General features: G+C 43.0%; 1 protein-coding gene across 3 annotated transcripts in view; it reads right to left on the bottom strand.

Moving 5' to 3' along the window:
• Nucleotides 1-66: 66 nt before the first annotated feature.
• The window catches only part of LOC309687767 (unconventional myosin-VIIa-like), a 52,635-nt gene continuing 32,379 nt past the window's right edge, over nucleotides 67-20,322 (bottom strand). For all 3 annotated transcript variants that reach the window (XM_082502939.1, XM_082502940.1, XM_082502941.1), the window contains 23 exons: nucleotides 20,150-20,277; nucleotides 19,179-19,305; nucleotides 18,984-19,103; nucleotides 18,713-18,886; nucleotides 18,291-18,518; nucleotides 17,868-18,035; nucleotides 17,521-17,638; nucleotides 15,073-15,199; nucleotides 14,731-14,900; nucleotides 14,452-14,642; nucleotides 13,909-14,033; nucleotides 13,628-13,785; nucleotides 12,904-13,057; nucleotides 11,056-11,211; nucleotides 10,853-10,958; nucleotides 10,651-10,764; nucleotides 10,015-10,102; nucleotides 8,949-9,055; nucleotides 8,011-8,196; nucleotides 7,660-7,776; nucleotides 6,540-6,623; nucleotides 6,311-6,430; nucleotides 67-4,312 (listed from right to left, as the gene is read on the bottom strand). In XM_082502939.1, coding sequence (XP_082359065.1) covers nucleotides 4,220-4,312; nucleotides 6,311-6,430; nucleotides 6,540-6,623; nucleotides 7,660-7,776; nucleotides 8,011-8,196; nucleotides 8,949-9,055; nucleotides 10,015-10,102; nucleotides 10,651-10,764; nucleotides 10,853-10,958; nucleotides 11,056-11,211; nucleotides 12,904-13,057; nucleotides 13,628-13,785; nucleotides 13,909-14,033; nucleotides 14,452-14,642; nucleotides 14,731-14,900; nucleotides 15,073-15,199; nucleotides 17,521-17,638; nucleotides 17,868-18,035; nucleotides 18,291-18,518; nucleotides 18,713-18,886; nucleotides 18,984-19,103; nucleotides 19,179-19,305; nucleotides 20,150-20,277 — 3,159 coding nt within the window. In that variant the 3' untranslated portion in view covers nucleotides 67-4,219. The remainder of the gene's footprint in view (nucleotides 4,313-6,310; nucleotides 6,431-6,539; nucleotides 6,624-7,659; nucleotides 7,777-8,010; nucleotides 8,197-8,948; nucleotides 9,056-10,014; nucleotides 10,103-10,650; nucleotides 10,765-10,852; nucleotides 10,959-11,055; nucleotides 11,212-12,903; nucleotides 13,058-13,627; nucleotides 13,786-13,908; nucleotides 14,034-14,451; nucleotides 14,643-14,730; nucleotides 14,901-15,072; nucleotides 15,200-17,520; nucleotides 17,639-17,867; nucleotides 18,036-18,290; nucleotides 18,519-18,712; nucleotides 18,887-18,983; nucleotides 19,104-19,178; nucleotides 19,306-20,149; nucleotides 20,278-20,322) is intronic.

Raw genomic sequence — 20,322 nt, 5'->3', positions numbered from 1 at the left:
TACAAACAGAAGGTTTGATTCTTGAATTTTACAGACACGCAGTACAAAGTAGCAGTAGACCAGAAATCCAACTTTAGTAAGACATTTTAATCTTTTAGTATTTCAGACGTTTGACTGATCATACTTGTTTTGAATATTACAGTAGTGAAATTAATTAAGTTGAATCCAAATTTACTGAGTGCTTTGTACAAAAGTGAGAGCACACGTTACAGAAACACTACAGGAAGTCAGGATGATGAGTTACACAATCAGAGTCAAAACACAGACTAATACTCTGAAAACAGAAACACAAAAGGCAAAAACTTCAAACGCGAATGTATCAAATGGGCTGATTGGCACAGTTACAAGCACCAGTTTATTATACAGACAAAAGCCCAGAGCTGGTTACCAGAAGAATGAAGGGTTCAACAGGTCGACGTAATGAGGTTAAAAAAAGAACCAGGCTGGAATTTCAAACACCACAAAAACACAATTATCATGTAAACCTTAATAAATTGTAAATTCAGAGCAAATAACTATAAAAAGGTTAATTAACTATCAACAGTGTTTACTGATTGTGGATAGGTTTGTTGCAACTTTATGATAAACATGCAGATCATTTTTATTACCTTTACCTTCTGTTCAGTTAGATTTAGTGGATCATAGTTTAGGTTAAAATATCAAACTTAGCGACTCACACCGAGCCCCTGCACCACCAGACCGACGCCACCGGACACTCAAGTCTGAGACACCAGCAGCTTCGACATAAATTTATTACACAAACGAAAGTCAAAAACGGAACCATGAGACCTTTATTGTAGTATTTTTAATTGATATCTGACTTAGCATCTGTACAGTGAACAGTGAAACTGAGTCGCTGTACATTTCCAGGAGCTCAGCCTTGATATGGAGCTACGCGTTTGCTTCTGTTAAATTCATTAGTTGTTCTCATTAATAGGACTTTCATGAGCTAATCTATAGTTACTCAGTAATGATTTGCTAATACTTTGGACAAATTGTACTTGAATGCCTGAGTACAGGTCTAAATGGATTTTGCATCTAAAACCTTTAATATGTATTAAAAGGGAACTCGAACTTAATATCCATAGTTTGCAACTTCCAAATGTACTCTTATTTTACTTTAACTGGGAGTTCCAACAGAAATCAGCAAGTGTGGTTTTTCTTTGTACCTCGTAAACATCAAAAATGATGATGATTGCCGTGGCGTATAACCAGAGTAATGGCGACCTTTACAGGTCAAAGTGTGTATTTAAGATTTATGTAACAGTGAAAATATCAGCGTTTTTAACAGCATGTTTTAGCAGGAGAGGACATTTACTTTGTGTCTTCCTTCTATATTTTTATATCCCCCTTGCTATAAGGGCTGTGTAACATCCAAATTTCTCATTCGCTGGATAATAAAGATTTAAAGACTTACACAAGTAGGTAGGCAAAGTTTACTTTAAACCAGGGGCGGGGGAACTCTAGGTCTCAAGGGCCAGTGGCCTGCAGGTTTTAGATGTGTCCTTGATTCAATACACCCGATTTAAATAGTTAAATTACCTTCTCGACATATCTTGCAGTTCTCCAGAGGCCTGGTAATGAATTAATCATTTGATTCAGGTGTGTAGACCCAGAGTGAGATCTAAAACCTGCAGGACACCGGCCCTCGAGGACTGGAGTTGACCAAGCCTGTTTTAAAGGCAGGAAAAAGTGACGTGACTGATGGTAGTTTGTTTTAACTCAGGGTCCACATTACTCATCAGGACAGTATTGGCTTTGATCCTGATTAGGTCAATTCCAGTTCAAAAGATAGAACTCATCCATATTAGGAAAACTGAGATTCAGCTGGAAACCCCATAACCAGCTAACAAGTGACCTTTGAGAACATTTTTACAAACTAGAATGTAAAAGCCTCATACAGGAAGAAGCAGCAGCTCTCACAGAAATGACGCAATACAGGCAAAAATGTAAAACTGAACAGTTGTAAAGAAATAAAAAGTGTAAACATAAACCATGAGTATTAAAATAATCCCCTGTATTAAACTGTGACACACTGAAGTCATTAACCTAAAGATTAAAAACATGTTACAGGTCAATTTAGTGTCACAAAAACAACAGAAAAGTTTTAAATAAGCTCAGAGGTGTGCTACGAAGGACGTTCACCACAGCCAGGTTTTCTTTGTGTCAGCTGGACAAAGAAAAACCTGAAACCAAAGTCATGTGACTTTATCCACAGAAAATGATCCCCGTGAGTGACACCTACTTTAAAGTCACAGATGATAAAAATAGTGGTACAAATTTGAATATTTTAATTCAAGCCAAGCGCACTCTGCGCTGCTGATTATTTCTAACCTGACGGCTGCACATCAGAGCTCTGAAACCTTAAACTGGACACATTTAAACAGTGAAATACTTGAATAATCTTAGTGTGTGTTCTGGGTTCTAGATGCTGTAATTGCAGCAGTGTAAAGCAGACTAAACTGTAAATGAGGAGCACTTATAAAAACATTTCCTGTATTACCAGCTGAGTACATGCAGATTCACATGTCAATGCCATGCAGAGTTTATGCTGCTGTAAGTTTGTCATGGTAGTAAAGTGCAGCTTAACAAGTTGCATATCAAACGTATTCCCACAGCAGAGGATTCATATTGCACTTAAAGCATGATGTAAATATGAGTCAGTGACTTAACTCTGAGCACAAAACCTGCTCCTGACCAGGTTATTGTGCCAGTTAAACAGAGCCACTTTCATGACAGAGGAAACTCTGACTTTAAGCTCGACATGGCCCACTAAGCCATCGTAGTACACCCCTCTGGCCTCCTCTCAGTTTGGACCTAAGGTCAGGGAAAGAACTACTAAAAACAAATGATGAACTGGAACCCAATAAGAGCAGACGATACACATGAACATAAAATCTCAAATGTGTCTGACCTTGACTTCCAGGAAGTGTTGTATCAAAGAAAAGCCATAAACTTTTTGACTTTGAGTATTTCAAGATGCTCAAAAAACAAATCGCTAAATCTGCTGTAAGGCTCTAATTTACACACATGAAACTAACGAATGACAAATGTGTGTTTCAGGGTATTTACAGAGTTACCAGCTAAATTTAAGACCTTTTTAGCCCTTTTATTAAAAATTAATATACAGTCTAATATCAGTTTGAAAATCATTGATGTTAAATTTACTGAAATGTAAGTTCCTGTTAATGCTGCATATGAAACTACAGCTATTTAATCATCTGGATAAGATGGACGGATCGAGTAATTCAAAGAACAAACATTTACTCAGTGAGAGATGAGAAAATATACGTCTTTAAAAGACTACGCAGTTTTTACGCTCTCAGGCTGGATGGTTTTTGTGATCTCAGATAATCTTTTTCTACACTCTGAGCTACTTTTTAAAATCAGCCTCAGTTTGAGGAGTTCTGACTCTTCAGCCTCATGTCTCAGCTGAATGTTTCTGTGCATTTTAACTCCTTCTGGGGTAATTTAGATGTCTGCAGAGTTCATCAAATTATTTGTGAAAGTGCTGAAGAAACAAAAGGAATCAGCAAGAAATGGCCTAAAATAATTTATTATCTGTGTATGTATTAAAACAAGTAAAGGAGTAGTCAGTCCATTAGTTTGACCTAAACATGTACAAGTGAACTTTAATGGATGGATTTGATGAGCTTATAATGAGGCAGGGGGTCCCCACAGGTGTGACATCTGAAACACGTGATATCGTAAACATTGGGCAAAAGTAAGAGGCTTTAATGCTCTCTAAAACCTGCACAAACCCTGTTAACAGTCAAATATCCCCTTACAGCAGTCTGGCGCATTAGCGTGTTGCTATGCTAATATGTAAAAATGCTCAATTAGAAGTCAGGTTAGCATAAAGTGCTAATACAGGGTCATGTTCAGGGTCACTGCAGTGTGTACTTAAGGCTCAGACCTGACGATGACAGCGTCTTCTTAAGGTGACGCAGTCAGAAAGGACAGTTCAGAGGTAGTCATCCTCACTGGACGGCTCGTCTTCATCATAGCTGTAGTGGTAACTGTTGCTGGGGCCTTCGCCGGGGTCGCTGCTGCCGCTAGCATTCGAACTCTCCCAGGTGAACTTTGACCCTTCTGTGCTAGCAGAAGGACTGCGGCTCATCCTCCAAAGGTGGCTGGTAAAGGTCCGCCCCCAGCTGCAGTGCTGGCCAATAGGACGTAAGAGGCGGATGAGCTCAGTGGCCTCCTGCCAGTAAGAAGTTCACTTGCTGTGGCCCCGCCCTGACCGGTGCTTGTTCATGGTGGTCAACATTTGGCTGATGTAGGAGGTCAGCAGGTCATCCATCTTGTAGCCCTGAAGGTTTAATCACACAGTCAGCTGACCTCTCCACTCCAATCACATTTTTTATTATAGTTTTACATAATTCCCTTTTTTTTGGTTTCATTTAAGTGGAAAGAATAAATAAACTGATACAATCAAGTTTAACTATACTATAAAACAAAGCTACAATGTCTGTGAAGGTTCTCAGTCATCCAGGTCATCGTAGTCAAAGGAGCTTGCAAAGAAAAGCGTCTGGACTTCTTTAAGTTGCTTGAAGACGTTTCACCTCTCATCCGAGAAACTTCTTCAGTTCTAAGGTCAAATGGTGGAGAGTCCCACATTTAAACCCAGTGGGAGTTTCCCCCCACAGAGGGACAAAAGGACCCCCTGATGATCCTCTAATCGCCTGAGCCAAGGTGTGAAACTGGGTGTGGGTCCCAATCAGCCAGAGTTTTGGGTGAGCTCATTGTGAAACCTGGCCCCACCTTATCATGCGAATTCCTGAGGTCAGATGGCCCAGGATGTGAGTGGGCGTTAAGGCGTCTGGGGAGGGAACTCAAAACTGGATTATAGATGGCAGAGAGTTGGTGTCGTAAACCACCGCCTCTGTTCAAAGACGGTCGCTCACACTTCTCTTTCAGCAGCTGTACAGTGCAGCGAGGAATGCCCAGACCTCTACATTGGAGAGACCAAACAGCCACTTCACAAGCGCATGGCACAACACAGAAGAGCCACCTCCACAGGACAAGACTCAGCAGTCCATCTGCATCTTAAGGATAAAGGACACTCTTTCGAGGATGCCAATGTTCACATTTTGGACAGAGAGGACAGATGGTTTGAAAGAGGAGTGAAAGAAGCCATCTATGTCCACTGTGAGCGACCATCTTTGAACAGAGGCGGTGGTTTACGACACCAACTCTCTGCCATCTATAATCCAGTTTTGAGATCCCTCCCCAGACGCCTTAACGCCCACTCACATCCTGGGCCATCTGATCTCAGGAATTCGCATGATAAGGTGGGGCCAGGTTTCACAATGAACACACCCGAAACTCTGGCTGATTGGGACCCACACCCAGTTTCACACCTTGGCTCAGGCGATTAGAGGATCATCAGGGGGTCCTTTTGTCCCTCTGTGGGGGGAAACTCCCACTAGGTTTAAATCTGGGACTCTCCACCATTTGACCTTAGAACTGAAGGAGCTTCTCGGATGAGAGGTGAAACGTCTTCAAGTAACTTAAAGAAGTCCAGACGCTTTTCTTTACAAGCTCCTTTGACCATAAAGCTACAATAAACAAACACACACTTTCTACTGGAAACAAATATCAAACAATAAAAAAAATAAGATAAACTAATGTTTCAATAATCATGATAGACTCAGGTTTGTGTTTATCGCTTATTTCTAAGTCTTTTTTTAGAATTCGTGAGACTTTCCTAATTTAAAATTTTCTTTTAAGTTTATTCAAAAAGAAAAGATTTTGGGACTGTAAAATGCTCCACTCACCACCGACACTTTTAGAGCTGCGACAACAATCGAATCCTGCTTAAGCCTTTCATGCAGCGGTCCCCAATCCCCGGGCCGGTACCGGTCCGTGAGTCGTTTTAGTACTGGGCCGCGAGAGTTTAGGCTCAGGTGTGAAAATGTATGGCACACACACTGGTCATTTAATGTTACTACAGATGTGTGACGCGTTTCATTGTAATTGTTATTTAACCCTGTCATGCATGAATGATGGCAACCTCAATCAGGACTTTTTTCTTAAGTAGTTTTATTTATCTTTTTATGCCTAAAGATGAATAAAAATAACTAAGAAAAAAATCCTGATTGAGGTTGCCATCATTCATGCATGACAGGGTTAAAAAGTGTTGTATGAATAAAATACCCACAGGACTTTCACTGTGAATACTCGTAACGCAGCAATGCTCCACCTTCTAAACCTCTGACTCCCAGCTCAAGCACCTGAACTCTTAGTAAATCAAACATAGAACAAAAGTAAGTGTGTGTGTGTTTAAGTTTTCATTGCTGGCACCCACCAGTGAGGTCTCACACAGCAGTTTGCTTCCTCTGACCAGGTTGCCGATGGTGATGTGGAAATAGGTGTTCCCGCTGCTCCAGTTGGAGATCTTGGTGAAGGGGTGAGTGGTCAGGATGTCCTGCAGACACAGAGGTCATCAAAGCTACTGCACCGGCTTAACAGGTTAACGAGCGCAGCGGCTAAAACATAACCGATACGTATGCCGGGAGTTATGATTATTAACGAACCTTTGACTTGGGGTCAATGAGACTGACTCCATGCTTGTTGATGGCGATCAGCAGGATCTCCGGGTAGTTGGGCTCTGTGGTTTGCTAAAAGACAGAAGCCACATGTTAGGATGGGTAAATATTCACTAATCATCTCTAACCTTACATGTAAAACTGTCGCGTTTCTCTGTAGTTTGTAGCATAAATGTGGACTCTGTTTGTGTAATCAGGTGTTTCAGATGGCGGGCGCAGACTACACAGCACTGATTCTTCCATCCATCATCATCCCGCTTTTGCTCCTTCATGTTCACAGCTGTAAACAGCTGGCAGAGTGCTCGGCGCTCACACTGGACGTGTTGGTTTTCTGTCTGTTATGGCGCCCTGCACAATCAAACTGACCTCTCATTAACGTGAAAGTTATTATTGATAACTAAAATAAACACACATCTCAGTTTGTAGCCAGCATTAGGAGGCGTTGGAACATTTGTCTGCATAACTACAGCCTGTGTCATACCTGCTCTGAACTTTGCCCTTAACAAACAGTACCCATTACTTTAACTGAGAGAAAACTAAGACTGAAAACTAATAAAAACTAACTGAAACAAGTAAATCTAACTGAGCCACTAACACAATCTGTAGTCAATTTGATGTAGATCATCCACAACTACTGAAGCAGCCTGAAGGAAAATGGCAGAATGATTATTTATTGCCTTATTTTTCTGTGAATCAGCCTACAGTAAAGTCTGCATGCTTCACCTGTCTGCGTTTATTCCAATTTCGTTATTTTTTACTTTGAGGTGGGAGTTCGAGAAGTCCAGAGACGTTTGACAAAGACTTTGTCGGTCTTTTCCTCTGATCATTTTTTTAGACTGTGGCTGTGAAAAATACTGGAGATCTTGCAGGATAAAGTCGGTTTCTATTGAAATGAGAACATTCGGAGATTTCAGCCACAGTTGCCCCGGAAACAGCACGAGGTCGCTGATTGCTTGAACAAACTTTGTTTTTTTACACATTTGCCTCAAAACAAAAACACATTTAATTTAATGTGAACACTTTTTGGTGATGTTAGACATTCGTCCTTCCTGGCATCAGCCAAACACTCAGGTTACACTGTGGAGGTGACAAGCTCAGGCGCGTTTACCTTAACCTCAAAGAAGGCGGAGCCAAAGGTCGGCCATTTGTAGATGACCTTCAGAAACATCAGTTTGGCCTCTTCCCTTGATTTCCCGGCCTGCTTGTTGAAGTATGCAACAACAGACTGCGTGCGTACACACACACACACACACACACACACACACACACTCTCTTACTAAACAGCAGCAGCACAGACTTCAGCACAGAAACAACAGCTGTTCTTTTCTCAAAGCAGCTGATTTGTCAAACTTTAGATGATCTCAGCAGAAACACTGATCAGTCTGTACAAACATCTGACTTCAGTAACTTTAAGTAATTTTTAAAAAGCTTGTTTTTTGTTTTGTTGGGGGAGTTTTACCCTCTTCCAGTCATCTGGTGACATCTGGCGGATGAGGTCCTGGGGAACCAGCTCCCGAAGCATCTTGGGAATTGTGGGAAAATGGGATTTGTCATCTTCGAACTTGACGCGATAGATAAGCGCTGCGAGCTGGAAAACCTCCTCTCGTGAACATTTGTGGTAGCCACGCAAGTATTTAGGCAGCTCCTAAATCAGTGCAGAGATGGTGAGAGAACAAAGAGACGCTTCGTTAAACTGTTGGTGACAAAATGAAACCGCACACAAAGACCATCTTTAAAATGAACGTTTCCAACACTGGACGAGACGCTGTCATTTTGAACAATCATGGAGGTGTACAGATGTGCCCATGCTTTTTCAAAATAAATTGACTAATATATACTGATATGTACTGTGTGGCACATGTAACAGGAATAATCAGCTTCCTCTCCAGTGAGTTCTTCTGTGAACAGGGGGCTGCTCATTTATGGCAAATATAATCTTTGTGTGTAATTATTTAACACGACTCCTCAGTCTTGCTGTGCTGTTAGTACTTTTAGCTCCTCTAACCAGCATTGGTGAGCTCTGCATAGCAGCTCTAGTTCTCCACCTGCTGCAGGTTCTGGGGTTCTGCAGCTAAGAAACACGAGCCCGACCTGACGGCCTGCAGCTGAACTTTCAGAATAAGATCCAAGGGATTGTCCAGTAGTAAGTAGATGCTGTTGTCTCAGACAGATAGGAAATAATGTGATTACATGATATGTGCCCCACTAAAACAGAATCTTAACGTGGAAAGCACGTGCATAGCTATCGTCTTACACAGGAAACTGTGTTTAACTGATCTGCGTTTCCAGTCGGACTGACAGTAATGACTGGCACGTGGATCAGGAAGTCTGGGGTCAGATATAAGTCCTGAAACATGCAGGCCGAGTCGTTCTCAGTGCGTCTCTGGTAAAACTGACCTGGTAGTAGTGGAAGATGGAGTCAGCGAAGGAGTCCTTCCCTGGAACCGTGTTAGTCCACAGCTTCTTCATGAAGAACACCTGATAGGTCAGAGAGGGAACGATTCCTGTACGACGAGATGGAAGGTCGAAGGTCAGCATGAACTGTGATTCCATGTAACTTTGCAGTTAAGCAAACCCCAACAAACTAACGGTGTATTCAGCACAAACACACAGGAGTTCAGCTGGAGTGTTTTTACTGTTTCTCAGCCAACAAATATTCACCGAACAGCCAATGACGAAGAAACATTTTCAGAACTCACCCGAGTCCAAGAAATTAAGTTTAAACTTCTCTATCTTGTCATTTTTTCTTCCATCTCTGTTTAAGTTTTGAAAACACTGCACGACGTGAACTTGTCCACCATTCTGGGCGTGTGGTGATCAGGATGATAATGATGCTCGATAAGAAGGCCCCCGGTCAGCTTGGCCACCGGCAGCCGCTGGTCGTTAACACAAGCCAGAAACAGACTGTTGGCCTTCAAAGTAAAAGCTGCACCTTTTGAAACGTGTTGGCTGATCTTACTCGCTGCTGTATTCTTAATGAATACCACGTGATGTTCAGTTTATAAATCACTCCCATTAGAGTGGAGAGGATAACAAACCAGTACCTTCAAAGAGCCATGATGGCAACAAACGCTCAGCTTCACTGACCAACAACTGACCCCACGGTGGCTACATGCATACATCTGTATATTACACAGCAGGAATGCCTACTCCTCTCCATCTGTTTTTGCTTTGAATGTAATCAACTTGTCTTATTTCCTCTGAACACAAGTCTGTAACACACACACACACACACACACACACACACACACACACGGTGTATGTGGTGAAAAACACTGTTTATCATGTGCGCTCTAATCAGAGATCTGTCATGAAGGTTACACCGAGAAGTTTTGTGAAACTGTTTGATCAGCATGAAATCTGCAGTTTGTTTTATTAAATATTAACTTCTCATTAATATTTCACAGTTTTGCTTTTAAAAGTCCTGAACTCAACCCAAAGATATTTTAAACACGGTACCGACCGTCTTTAGCCGGCCGAGATTTCTTGATCCAGTCCGTTAAATGTCTGACGAAGTCAAAGAAGAAATCTCCCTCAGGTACACTGATCACCTGCAGAGGGCACACACAGAAACATCAGCGTGAAGTTAATCAAGAAATTAAACTTTGTGAATGAAAGATTTGTGTTGTTATAGAGAGCAGCTGTAATCATTGAAGTGTTAAATGCAAGACTCAAAAGCAATAATTCATCAATTTTAAGAGGCAATGTTTAAACTGTTAACAATCAAAAGAATTTAAAAAAATTAATTCAATTGCAATATAAAAGTGACATCTACTCGACCATATAGCGGTAATTTTAGAAACTTACAGAAATGGTTTGTAAGCTGCACACAGAATCATAACTGTGTCCTTAAGACATTTAAATGTATTTGTATTTAGAAACTTTACATTTTCGTGTAAAAACTGCAAGTTCCTTCTGTTGAGGACGTGTTTTGTGGTTAAGGTGGAACAAACTGTAAAGGAACAATAGTGATGACTAGTACAGACATCTAATAATCCCAGTATTTCTTTAGAGTTGTGTACTGGTTTGAGGAAAACCTCCTGAAACCAGTAAAGCTGTAATACTCTGAGGTTCTGAGAAACCATCGTTGACCTCTGACCTTGTCCGAGATCTTGACGAAGAGGCTGAAGCCTTCGGGAGATTTGAGCAGCAGTCTGGTGGAAATGTTCTGACAGAAATCCTTCGCCTTGGTGCTCGACTCCACCTCGAAGGCCTGCAGGTGTGAGACCAACACGAAGACTCATTTTTCAAACACGTTTATTTACAGAGAAAGTTTACACTTGCAGGCTTGTGTGTCCGACCTCGTCTGTGTCGTCGGGGAAGTAGACTTTATGGAAGATTTGGGTCGTTTTATGTTGGATGGCCTCCACTTCCACCAAATGAGGAGGGTACTTCCTGGATCCATTTCTGTTAATGATGACAAAAAGCAGCAAAACTGGTTGGAAAAAAAATATGTCAACACCAAATACGATGATTGTTTCAGGCTGAAAGTCTGAGGTGTTACCGTAGCGCTTTGTGCACCCTCTGCATGCAGTCTCCAGACAGCGGGTGGTGCTTCTTGGACTGGAGGTAGCGCTGGATGTGCGGCAACAGCACGTTACTGGGAGGAAACAACCCAGTGCACAACCACAGCAGCTCCCAGCCTTTCTCCTCACTGTACCTGCAGCAACACAACACTCACCTTCAGCTTCTGCACAGAAAAATTTAATCTGCCTGCAGCCACAGACTGAATGATGACTGTCCACTGAATGCAACAAGTAATGTGAACATTTAGTTTTAACTTCTTCTACTCAATTTATTTTGCATAAAAGCACTTTTGCTTCATTTCATGGACAAAGCAGCATCTCTGGGGTTTTTATAGGGGTGGGTTTTGATTATCGATTTAGCGATTAAAATCGATTCTAGCTTGGATAACGTGATATCGATTCATTCAAATCCTGAATCAATTTTTAAATATAAATTAATTTTGCCCTCAGGTTAAACCTCAAAATTTCAACAACCACCGAACAGCTAAAACAGTAAACGAGAGCAGGAACACGGATTCTGCACAAAGACGTAAACACAAAGCGCGGACCCGCCGACGGATCAGAATCAGTGAGCTGTCGGCTTTCTCACCCGACGGCACGGACACGGTCGGGGCTAAAAGCTGACAGCTCACTGATTCTGATCCATTGGTGGGTCCACGCTTTGTGTTTACGTCCTTTTTGCACTCGATTCTGAAGCTGCAGGTTTTATGGTAAATGGCCTGTATTTATATAGCGCTTTACTAGTCCCTAAAGACCCCAAAGCGCTTTACACATCCAGTCATCCACCCATTCACACACACATTCACACACTGGTGATGGCAGCTACATTGTAGCCACAGCCACCCTGGGGCGCACTGACTTTATCTCTCTCCAAACAATATTGACCGAACCAGCAGCAAAAGAAGATCCAAACTTCGCTTCACATAAACATCGTCATGAATTCACTCTGACTTTTGCTGTTTTGCTTCCACCACGATAAAAATCACACTTCATGCAGAGCTCTCTCTCCCTCTCTGTACTTCAAGAACAGTTTCCCGTCTAAAAATCTGTTTTCTGCATTATTCGCTTGCTTATTACGCACACATCTACCGTTGTTTACAGCGCTGTCGGCCGCTGCTTTTTTCCCTTTTACTTCCGAAAAGAAAGCCTCATTTCTGCCGTTCAATTCTGAACAAATTTAAACTTTTTAAAATTATGCAAAATTGCAAAACGCTCAGCTGTGTCTCTAATCAAACCTCTGTAACTTTGCTCTGCTTCACTTCAGCAGCATCAGCCAATGTTCATGTGTTGATTAATGGTTTTCTTTCGTTTTTGATCTACTGCAGAATATTTTTATAAATCCCAGGCCAGGAAAATCACCTTCATGTTTTTCTGTGTTTTATCCTCAGCTATTTTGACACAAAGGCATCTGCTGTGATGCTCACACCTTTGATAAAGTCTCGCAAGTTTCAGCTTTCTTTTTAATAGACAAAAAAAATATGGACATGTACTGATGCGTGATCAGAATTATAATATTTCTGACTGTCTGAGGATAAATTTCTCTGAATCGAATAGAATCGAATGGTGGAACGCATTGATTCTAGAAATCAGTGATGATACCCAGCCCTAGTTTTTTTAATTAAATCAGTGGGGGGAAATACAGTTTCTCTAATGGCCACTAGAGGCCGACTCCACCACAGGTTGACAGGCCGGCACAAAACAGCATCATTGTCTATTTCACATCCCCCCAAAAAACCAACAAAAATCTGAGTTTCATCCACGTGCACCTCATCATTTTATCCTTAAAAATCTGTAAATGAAAGTGTGACTGAGGTGAATTTACACACTTGACGTGATTGTCTGTGAGCTGTTTGATGATCTGACAGTAGATCTCATCCTTCAGTGGTTCGGCCTTCAGCGCCCCTTCAAAGATCTGGTCCGTCAGCTCGTTCACCGAGCGAGTTCGTTTGGACGGGTAGTCGCCCATGTACTTCATGATAGGTAGGCTCTAGGTCAAGGAATAACCCTGACACATGTACAATATAAAAGCAGATTATAAAAGCAGAGAGATTACAAGAGCTGAGACTGTGGCAGACGTTTAACTACCAGGGAGCAAAAAAGGCTTTTTAAGTTTTTACCATTTACCAGATTTGACTGGTGATTCTTTACATGCAGTTTTTATGGACAGGTGGCCGCTGAAATGAAAGTTATTTTTGATCAAACTTCAAAGTAAACCCCCAGGTAAATGTGTAAAGGTATCAGAAGTGGCAGTAGGTTCTAGCAGAGTACCCTGACCTGCTTCTAAGAGGTGTTTCTAACCTGCATCTGATAGTCTTTCCCTTACAGTGTAAAATACAAACGATGTAATAACAGAGACAAAACTCAAACCATGATAGAAACGCAGAAGATCATCTAATTAGAATGGCCCTAAACTCTGAGAGAGATGAACGCCGTTACTGTTAACGATGAATGCTTGTGAATGTTGTGAAAACATGTCTGTGGGCTTAGTCTGAACACAACATAAGCTCAGAGTCTGCTTGGTGATCCACCAGTCGGCAGTTTAAAGGATATCTATAAAAGACATGCAGGCGTCCTGAGCCAGCTCCTCGTGGCTGACGACCTTCTTCAGCAGCGGCTGTTTCAGCGGCTCTCGGGTGCAGCTCCACAGCTTGTCTTTCCCGCGATTCTTCGTGACCATCACCCGGCTCAGGGTGTGTTTGGGAGGAGGCCTGACAGGAGCAGGTTACACAGAGATCGCAGGACTCAGGAATGAAGGCAGAGGATCATCAGAACAATAGATATTTGTTTTTGAAGCAAGAATATCTATCTATCATGTTTTTTGGTCTGTGTACCTGAAGTAGTCGTAGGAGAACTCCTCCAGCGTGTAGGGTTTCGTTCTGTCATCAGTTTCCACCATGACGACCTGCGAAACACGAACCGACTCCTGACGCTGCTCGGGCGTCATGGTGACCAGCGCCTGATAGTTCGGATCACATCAGACTGCATCATGTTTTGTGTAAGCACAAAAGACAACCTAACACAGCAGCATCTGTGACATCACAGTGGGCCATCTTTCATATACAGTGTATGATCTCTAAACTGTTAAACAGGAAATGGGAACATTTTGTAATCTTAAGATGTAATAAAAACATAATTTTGTGGTTATTGTGCTTTTTGCTGTTGTGCGTACAATCTCAGCAGTCCTCTTTTTGTTTTTTGCTTATCCTGATGTTTGGCTATAGTCTCCTTTAAATGCTGAAAGCCCATTTTTGAGGCAGTTTGATGCTCATTAGGTGGTTGGAGGAGTCACTAAGGTGGCTCTGAAATGACTGAAAGTGCCCAGTAATCACATTTTTTTGTATTCTCAGACGTTTTAGGTATGTTTTCCTCCTCACCACTATGTCCTGCTGAGGTCGGGTCATGGTGGGCAGGACGTAGACGCAGTCCACCGGGAAGTCTCCCTTCTGATTGGTTCGTTCGTTAACACCGTGTGCCCAGCCAGAGTTGAGGACCTGCTCGCCGGTCTCCTGGTCCAACAGGATCAGGTCTCCTTTCTGGAAGCTCAAGAACGTCGACTCCTCTCCAGCTGAGGAAGAAAACGGCACTTTGTAAATCTTTTCCACACTGGATTTATTTCATTCCAAGCTGAGCGTGCCTCTCTGCTCAGGACTCACTGGGGTTGGGGTTGTCCTGCAGAGCGACCACAAACTTTGACCTCTTCCTCAGACCCTCCAGGAAGGTCACCACCAGGTCCCGTATGTCCTCTGCGTTGTTGGAGGTGAAGGTGTACTCGTCTCCTTTGATGGTCGCTAAAGTGAAACTCTGACCCTGCAGCTTTCCTCCCCTGAAAGAACAAAATATGCACTGACCAGCTTCGCTGTCCAGGATGATGATGAAATTTACATTTAAGTTTAGGCTCCACTTTATACGCTGAAACTCTTAACCCCTCATTCCTCACTCACGGCCCTCCGATCAGAGAATCATGTCATTGGTCAGGTGACTACAGGTAGACTCACCTGCTGCTGGAAACTGCAGTGATTTCTGGGAAGGAGAGCTCTAAGAGGACCTGTTCCTGCTCATCTACAAAATAAACTCCCGTCCAGTTGACGGCGACGATGAGGTCGTTTTTAGGCAGACTGGGACCTGAGAAGTAAAGATCAAAATAAATTTAAAAAAGAAAAGAACTTACAGAACCAAGAGGTTAAAATATAAATAACAATTCTGAATAATTTTGCTTTAAACAATATCCGTCTTTATTTTCGTGTCACATTGTATCAAAGTTAGTGGAATGAAAATCACTGATGGCAGACTGGAGGTGCTACAGCAATGCCGCTGGTACTTTGCATAACATTAAAGGGTCATATCATGATATCAGTGCTACAGCAACCCTATGCAGGCACGTTTCCTAGTGCCCAAAAACAACACAAGCCCAGGAATGTCAGCTTATCTAAAAAGGGAGCTACTTCAACGACAAGAAGCACAGTACTGAAGGTGGAAAAACTGATGTGTTGCAGCACTCGAGGCAAGAAATGCACTCCTCATTTGCATTTTTTGAGATGCAAATGAGGAGACTTCACTCAGGCAAGTCTGCTGGACCAGACGGAGTGAGTCCCCGCGTCCTCGTGTCTGTGTCCCCCAGCTGTGTGGAGTCTTTCATAAACTGTTTATGCTGAGTCTGAGTCTGCAGAGGGTCCCAGTGCTGTGGAAGACATCATGCCTCATCCCTATTCCAAAGACGCCACGTCCCAGTGGCCCCCAGGATTACAGGCCCGTGGCACTGACCTCCCACATCACGAAGAGCCTGGAAAGGCTCATCCTGGACCAGCTGCGACCCATAGTAAGACCACATCTGGATCCCCTTCAGTTCGCTTATCAGCCTCGTCTCGGAACAGAGGACGCCATCATCTACCTGCTCAATCGTGTCTACACCCATCTGGACCAGCCGGCGAGCACTGTGAGGGTCATGTTTTTTGACTTTTCCATTGCTTTCAACACCATCAGGCCGACCCTCCTGGGTGATAAGTTAGCAGCGATGCAGGTGGATGCTTCTCTGGTGTCCTGGATTGTTGATTACCTGACAGGAAGACCACAATATGTACGTCTCCCACAGTGTGTGTCTGACAAGGTGATCAGCAACACAGGGGCACCACAGGGGACTGTCCTCTCCCCCTTCCTCTTCACCCTCTACACCACAGACTTCAGCCACTGCACAGAGACCTGCCATCTTCAGAAGTTTTCTGATGACTCTGCGGTGGTTGGATGCATCAGCAGGGATGATGAGACAGAGTACCGGGCTGTGGTCGACTCCTTTGTCACGTGGTGTGAGCAGAATCATCTGCAGCTCAACGTGGCAAAGACCAAGGAACTGATCGTGGACTTCAGGAAGACCAGGAAACACTTGACCCCTGTTTCAATCCAGGGGGTCAGTGTTGACATTGTGGAGGACTATAAATACCTTGGAGTACACATTGACAATAAACTGGACTGGGCTAAAAACACCACAGCACTTTACAGGAAGGGCCAGAGTCGTCTCTATTTTTTGAGGCGACTGAGGTCCTTCAACATCTGCCAGAAAATGCTGAGGATTTTCTACGAGTCTGTTGTGGCCAGTGCGATCCTCTATGCTGTTGCATGCTGGGGGAGCAGGCTGAGGGTCGCAGATGCCAACAGACTCGATAAACTGATCCGTAAGGCCAGTAATGTTGTGGGGATGGAGCTGGACTCCCTTAAGGTGGTGTTGGAGAGGTGGATGTTGTCCCACCCACTCCATGACATGCTGGTCAGTCACAGGAGCGCGCTCAGTGAGAGACTGAGATTACCGAAAAGCACCACTGAACGACACAGGAAATCATTCCTACCTGTGGCTCCCTGTACAACTCATCCACTTAACACACTGTTTACTGCAACAGCTACACCCTTCTTGCACATGTTCTTTTTCATTTATTTATTAATAAGTGACTTTTATGTATATATATGCCTGCATATATTGTGCTATTCTTAGTTAGTGTATTGTCTGTCTCCGTTAATGTTTGTTTATAATGGAGCACTGTAACGAAAAATAAGGATTCTGATAAAAACAAACTGCTGAGCATCACTGTAGCGCTCGCCAGCTGCACTGCTTTATGACAGGAGGAGCAAGCAGTGGATGGAAATGACTGATGATGGAAAAGCAGCTCCTTAAGAGTTTACAAAGGAGTTTTTCCTTCCCACTGTCTCCAAGTGCTTGCTCATAGGGGGGCGTCTGACTGTTGGGGTTCTCTCTGTATTATTCTAGCATCTCTACCTACAATATAAAGCACCTTGGTGCTATATAAATACAATTTTATTGAACTGAGTAACTTCAGTCATAGTTGAAATAAACCTTAATCAATCATTTTACCAATAATCAATAAAACTGTTCAGTATTTTCACACTTTAACTAAGTGTCACCAAAGTTGTTCAAAGTAATTTAAAAAAAGTTTCACCTGAAAACTTGAAGGCTTCGTAGAAACGAGAGAACAGCAGAGGCCACTTGTGGCGAGCAAAGTCGACCACTTCCTCCTTCACCTTCTGAGGGTCAAATCTCTTCTGGGTGTAGATGCTCTGAGCACAGAGATGTTCATTACATTTACATGTGAAAATAAAAAAATATATAAAATAAATGTATTTATCATACTGCTACAGATAATGTCCAAGCTGAACATCTTAGCTTGGATATGAAATTTCAGCGTTTCAACAATTTAAGCTGCGGTTGGCCCTAAAAGACAAACAGAATCACGTTCATCTACAAGCCGGGCTAAAAAGACCTCTCCTTCTTACTGGTGATAATCACCTTTTTATGAGCAGCCATGATGAAGTGAGCCCACTTCTCCACCGATCTGGAGGTGGTGATCTCTCTGTCCGGGATGTAAGACGGGATGAGGCTCAGCAGGCGCTCCAGGAGGATCTCTGAACCGTAGTCAATGTAATACTGCTGAGAGGCCAGCTCTGCGAGGTCATCCTGGAGACACAGAGACAGAATAAATAAAAAAAAGTTTGTCCTGCCTCCTGTTCAGCCAGCCTGACAGTAATCAGTGCTCCTAACACGTGAGCGTTACCGACTTCTTACCCTTATTAATAATGCAGAATATTTGCAGTTCCTCTAAGGCCCACAGAAGGCTGACTACAAAATGTTATAATGTCCACTGTTGGAGCAGAAATGTTTCCCATGCACTTGCTAAACACTATTCTTTGAAAATAAAGGACGTGTAGTCACCCTGTCACAGCGGTATTCTCCAAACTTGACGCCCCTGACGGTTTGCTGGTAGATCAGGTTGGTGGCGACCTGGTCTTCTGTTGGCTCGTGCCACGGCGTAAAGATTTCTTTCCTGAAGAACAGCCGCCAGGGGGCGTTCCTCTCCTGAGCTCCCTGCTCTTTGGCGTACTGCTCACACTGCGACACGGCATCCATCACATGGTCGCTCCCGCTGCCTAAAGAGGAGACCTGCAGGACGAGATCAGAGGTGCAAACTGGTGACTGTTTTTTCTCCAACAAACAGAGAGGTTCACATCCCTGCAGTGGCCACAAGATCTGAGAAAGATCCAGATGATCCAAACTGTTCCAGAGCGTGAGGCCTAACAGGTGCTAGAAAGGAGTGCCATGCCTTGGAGCTCATATGATGCCGTGTGCGTGCCCACCTTGTCAAACAACGCGATGTACAGCGAGAAGCCAAAGCGGTCTCGCAGGTTGATCTTGTCGGACAGGGCGCTGCAGAGCTCCTTTGCTGTGGTGGCCGAGTCTGTCAGCAGCGTTTTGGTCGTGCCATCCATGAACGTCACCGGCAACATGATGGGCTTCTTTGATTTGGTGGCCTGGACGTTGATTTCACAAAAAGAAACAGTTCCAGTAAACGGTGGGTGAAGTCACAATGGCCACGTCTGTCTTTTATATACAGTCTATGGTTTATACCTGCAGCTCCAGCCAGGACGGAGGCTGCGCTCGCGTCCCATTCACAAAAGTTCGTCTTAGACGTTCTTCACAGTATGGAGCGTAGCCTGGAGGCCCGCAGCTGATGAAGTTCCTCAGATACTGCAATCAAAACAAACACAGATGTAACGTCATGGCTAATGTGTAAATGCCAACACAAACGTTGGACGTACTGACCTTCACAAATTTGTCTGATGGAGCGAAGCAGCCGACACACAAAGAGATGAGGATCCAGCCGCGAGCGTGAGAACTCTTAGACGGGTTCTGACTCAGCTGCTTACAGATCTGACAGTAGATCTCATCCCTAACACACACACACACACACACACACACACACACACACACCTACACCTCAGAAATATCAAAGACATTAACAGAGACCCAGCAGAACTTTATGAGACACATTTTATGCAGATTAACTGAAACTGGATGTCGAGACTTTGTCCTGATGGTGAACGCTGCTTCATATTCACAGCCAGACACACACGTGTTCACCAGCCTCTGCACTATTATTTACTCTTTAAAAGAAATCATGCCGTTTCATTAAATTACCATTTAAAATGTATTTTTATCTGCATGGCTTTATTAACTCATTCAACGGCATCTTCATGTATAAATTCAATTCACATCAGGTTCATTTGTGAAGCACCAAATCACAACCACGTCACTTTATACATTGAGATGAATATTAATGCACAACAATGATAATAAACATACGGCAAATATGACAAAATGATGACTAAAAGAAAAATCAACGGGATGACAGCTTAGATGTCCAAAGAGATTCATCTTGAATTTAAGAGCAGCTTTGAGTCCGTAGACCGTCGTATTGTGTTAATCTCCCATATGTGACGTAAACGTTTTTATGAGGCAACAGCTCGATAAAGGAAAATTTGAAAGTATCTGCTTTTTAAAAAACAAACAAACTTCAAATTAAAGTTTCACTGAAAACTGGAAAATTTTAAACTTTCACTTTTAAATTTCAAAGTGGGCCACAGCGCTGTGACATCTGGGAAGGTCTATTTTATCAAATACACAAAGGGCGGCTTAGATACAAGTTTTTTCCTCCACATGTCCAGTTTTTATATCCAAGGTAATTTTGTGTAAGTTTGGGAAACTACATGATGACCCTTTGTTTGTTTGTTTACCTGAGTCCTGGCCTCAGGATCCCGTTGCCGATGATAAAGTGAAGTTTCTCCAGGTTGGATGTGGGACGATCTTCCAGCATGCTGTTGCCATGAAGACCGTACTCACCATCGTTAAGGCGCTTGGTGACCTGAAAAGCATCAGATTACATGATTATCTTAATTTGTCTGTCTGT

Source organism: Aulonocara stuartgranti (genome assembly GCF_965226115.1).
Source record: "Aulonocara stuartgranti genome assembly, chromosome: 14".
Classification (NCBI taxonomy): domain Eukaryota; kingdom Metazoa; phylum Chordata; class Actinopteri; order Cichliformes; family Cichlidae; genus Aulonocara; species Aulonocara stuartgranti.
Note: the sequence above shows the minus strand (reverse complement) of the source record. Positions and strands in the feature narration are given on the sequence as shown.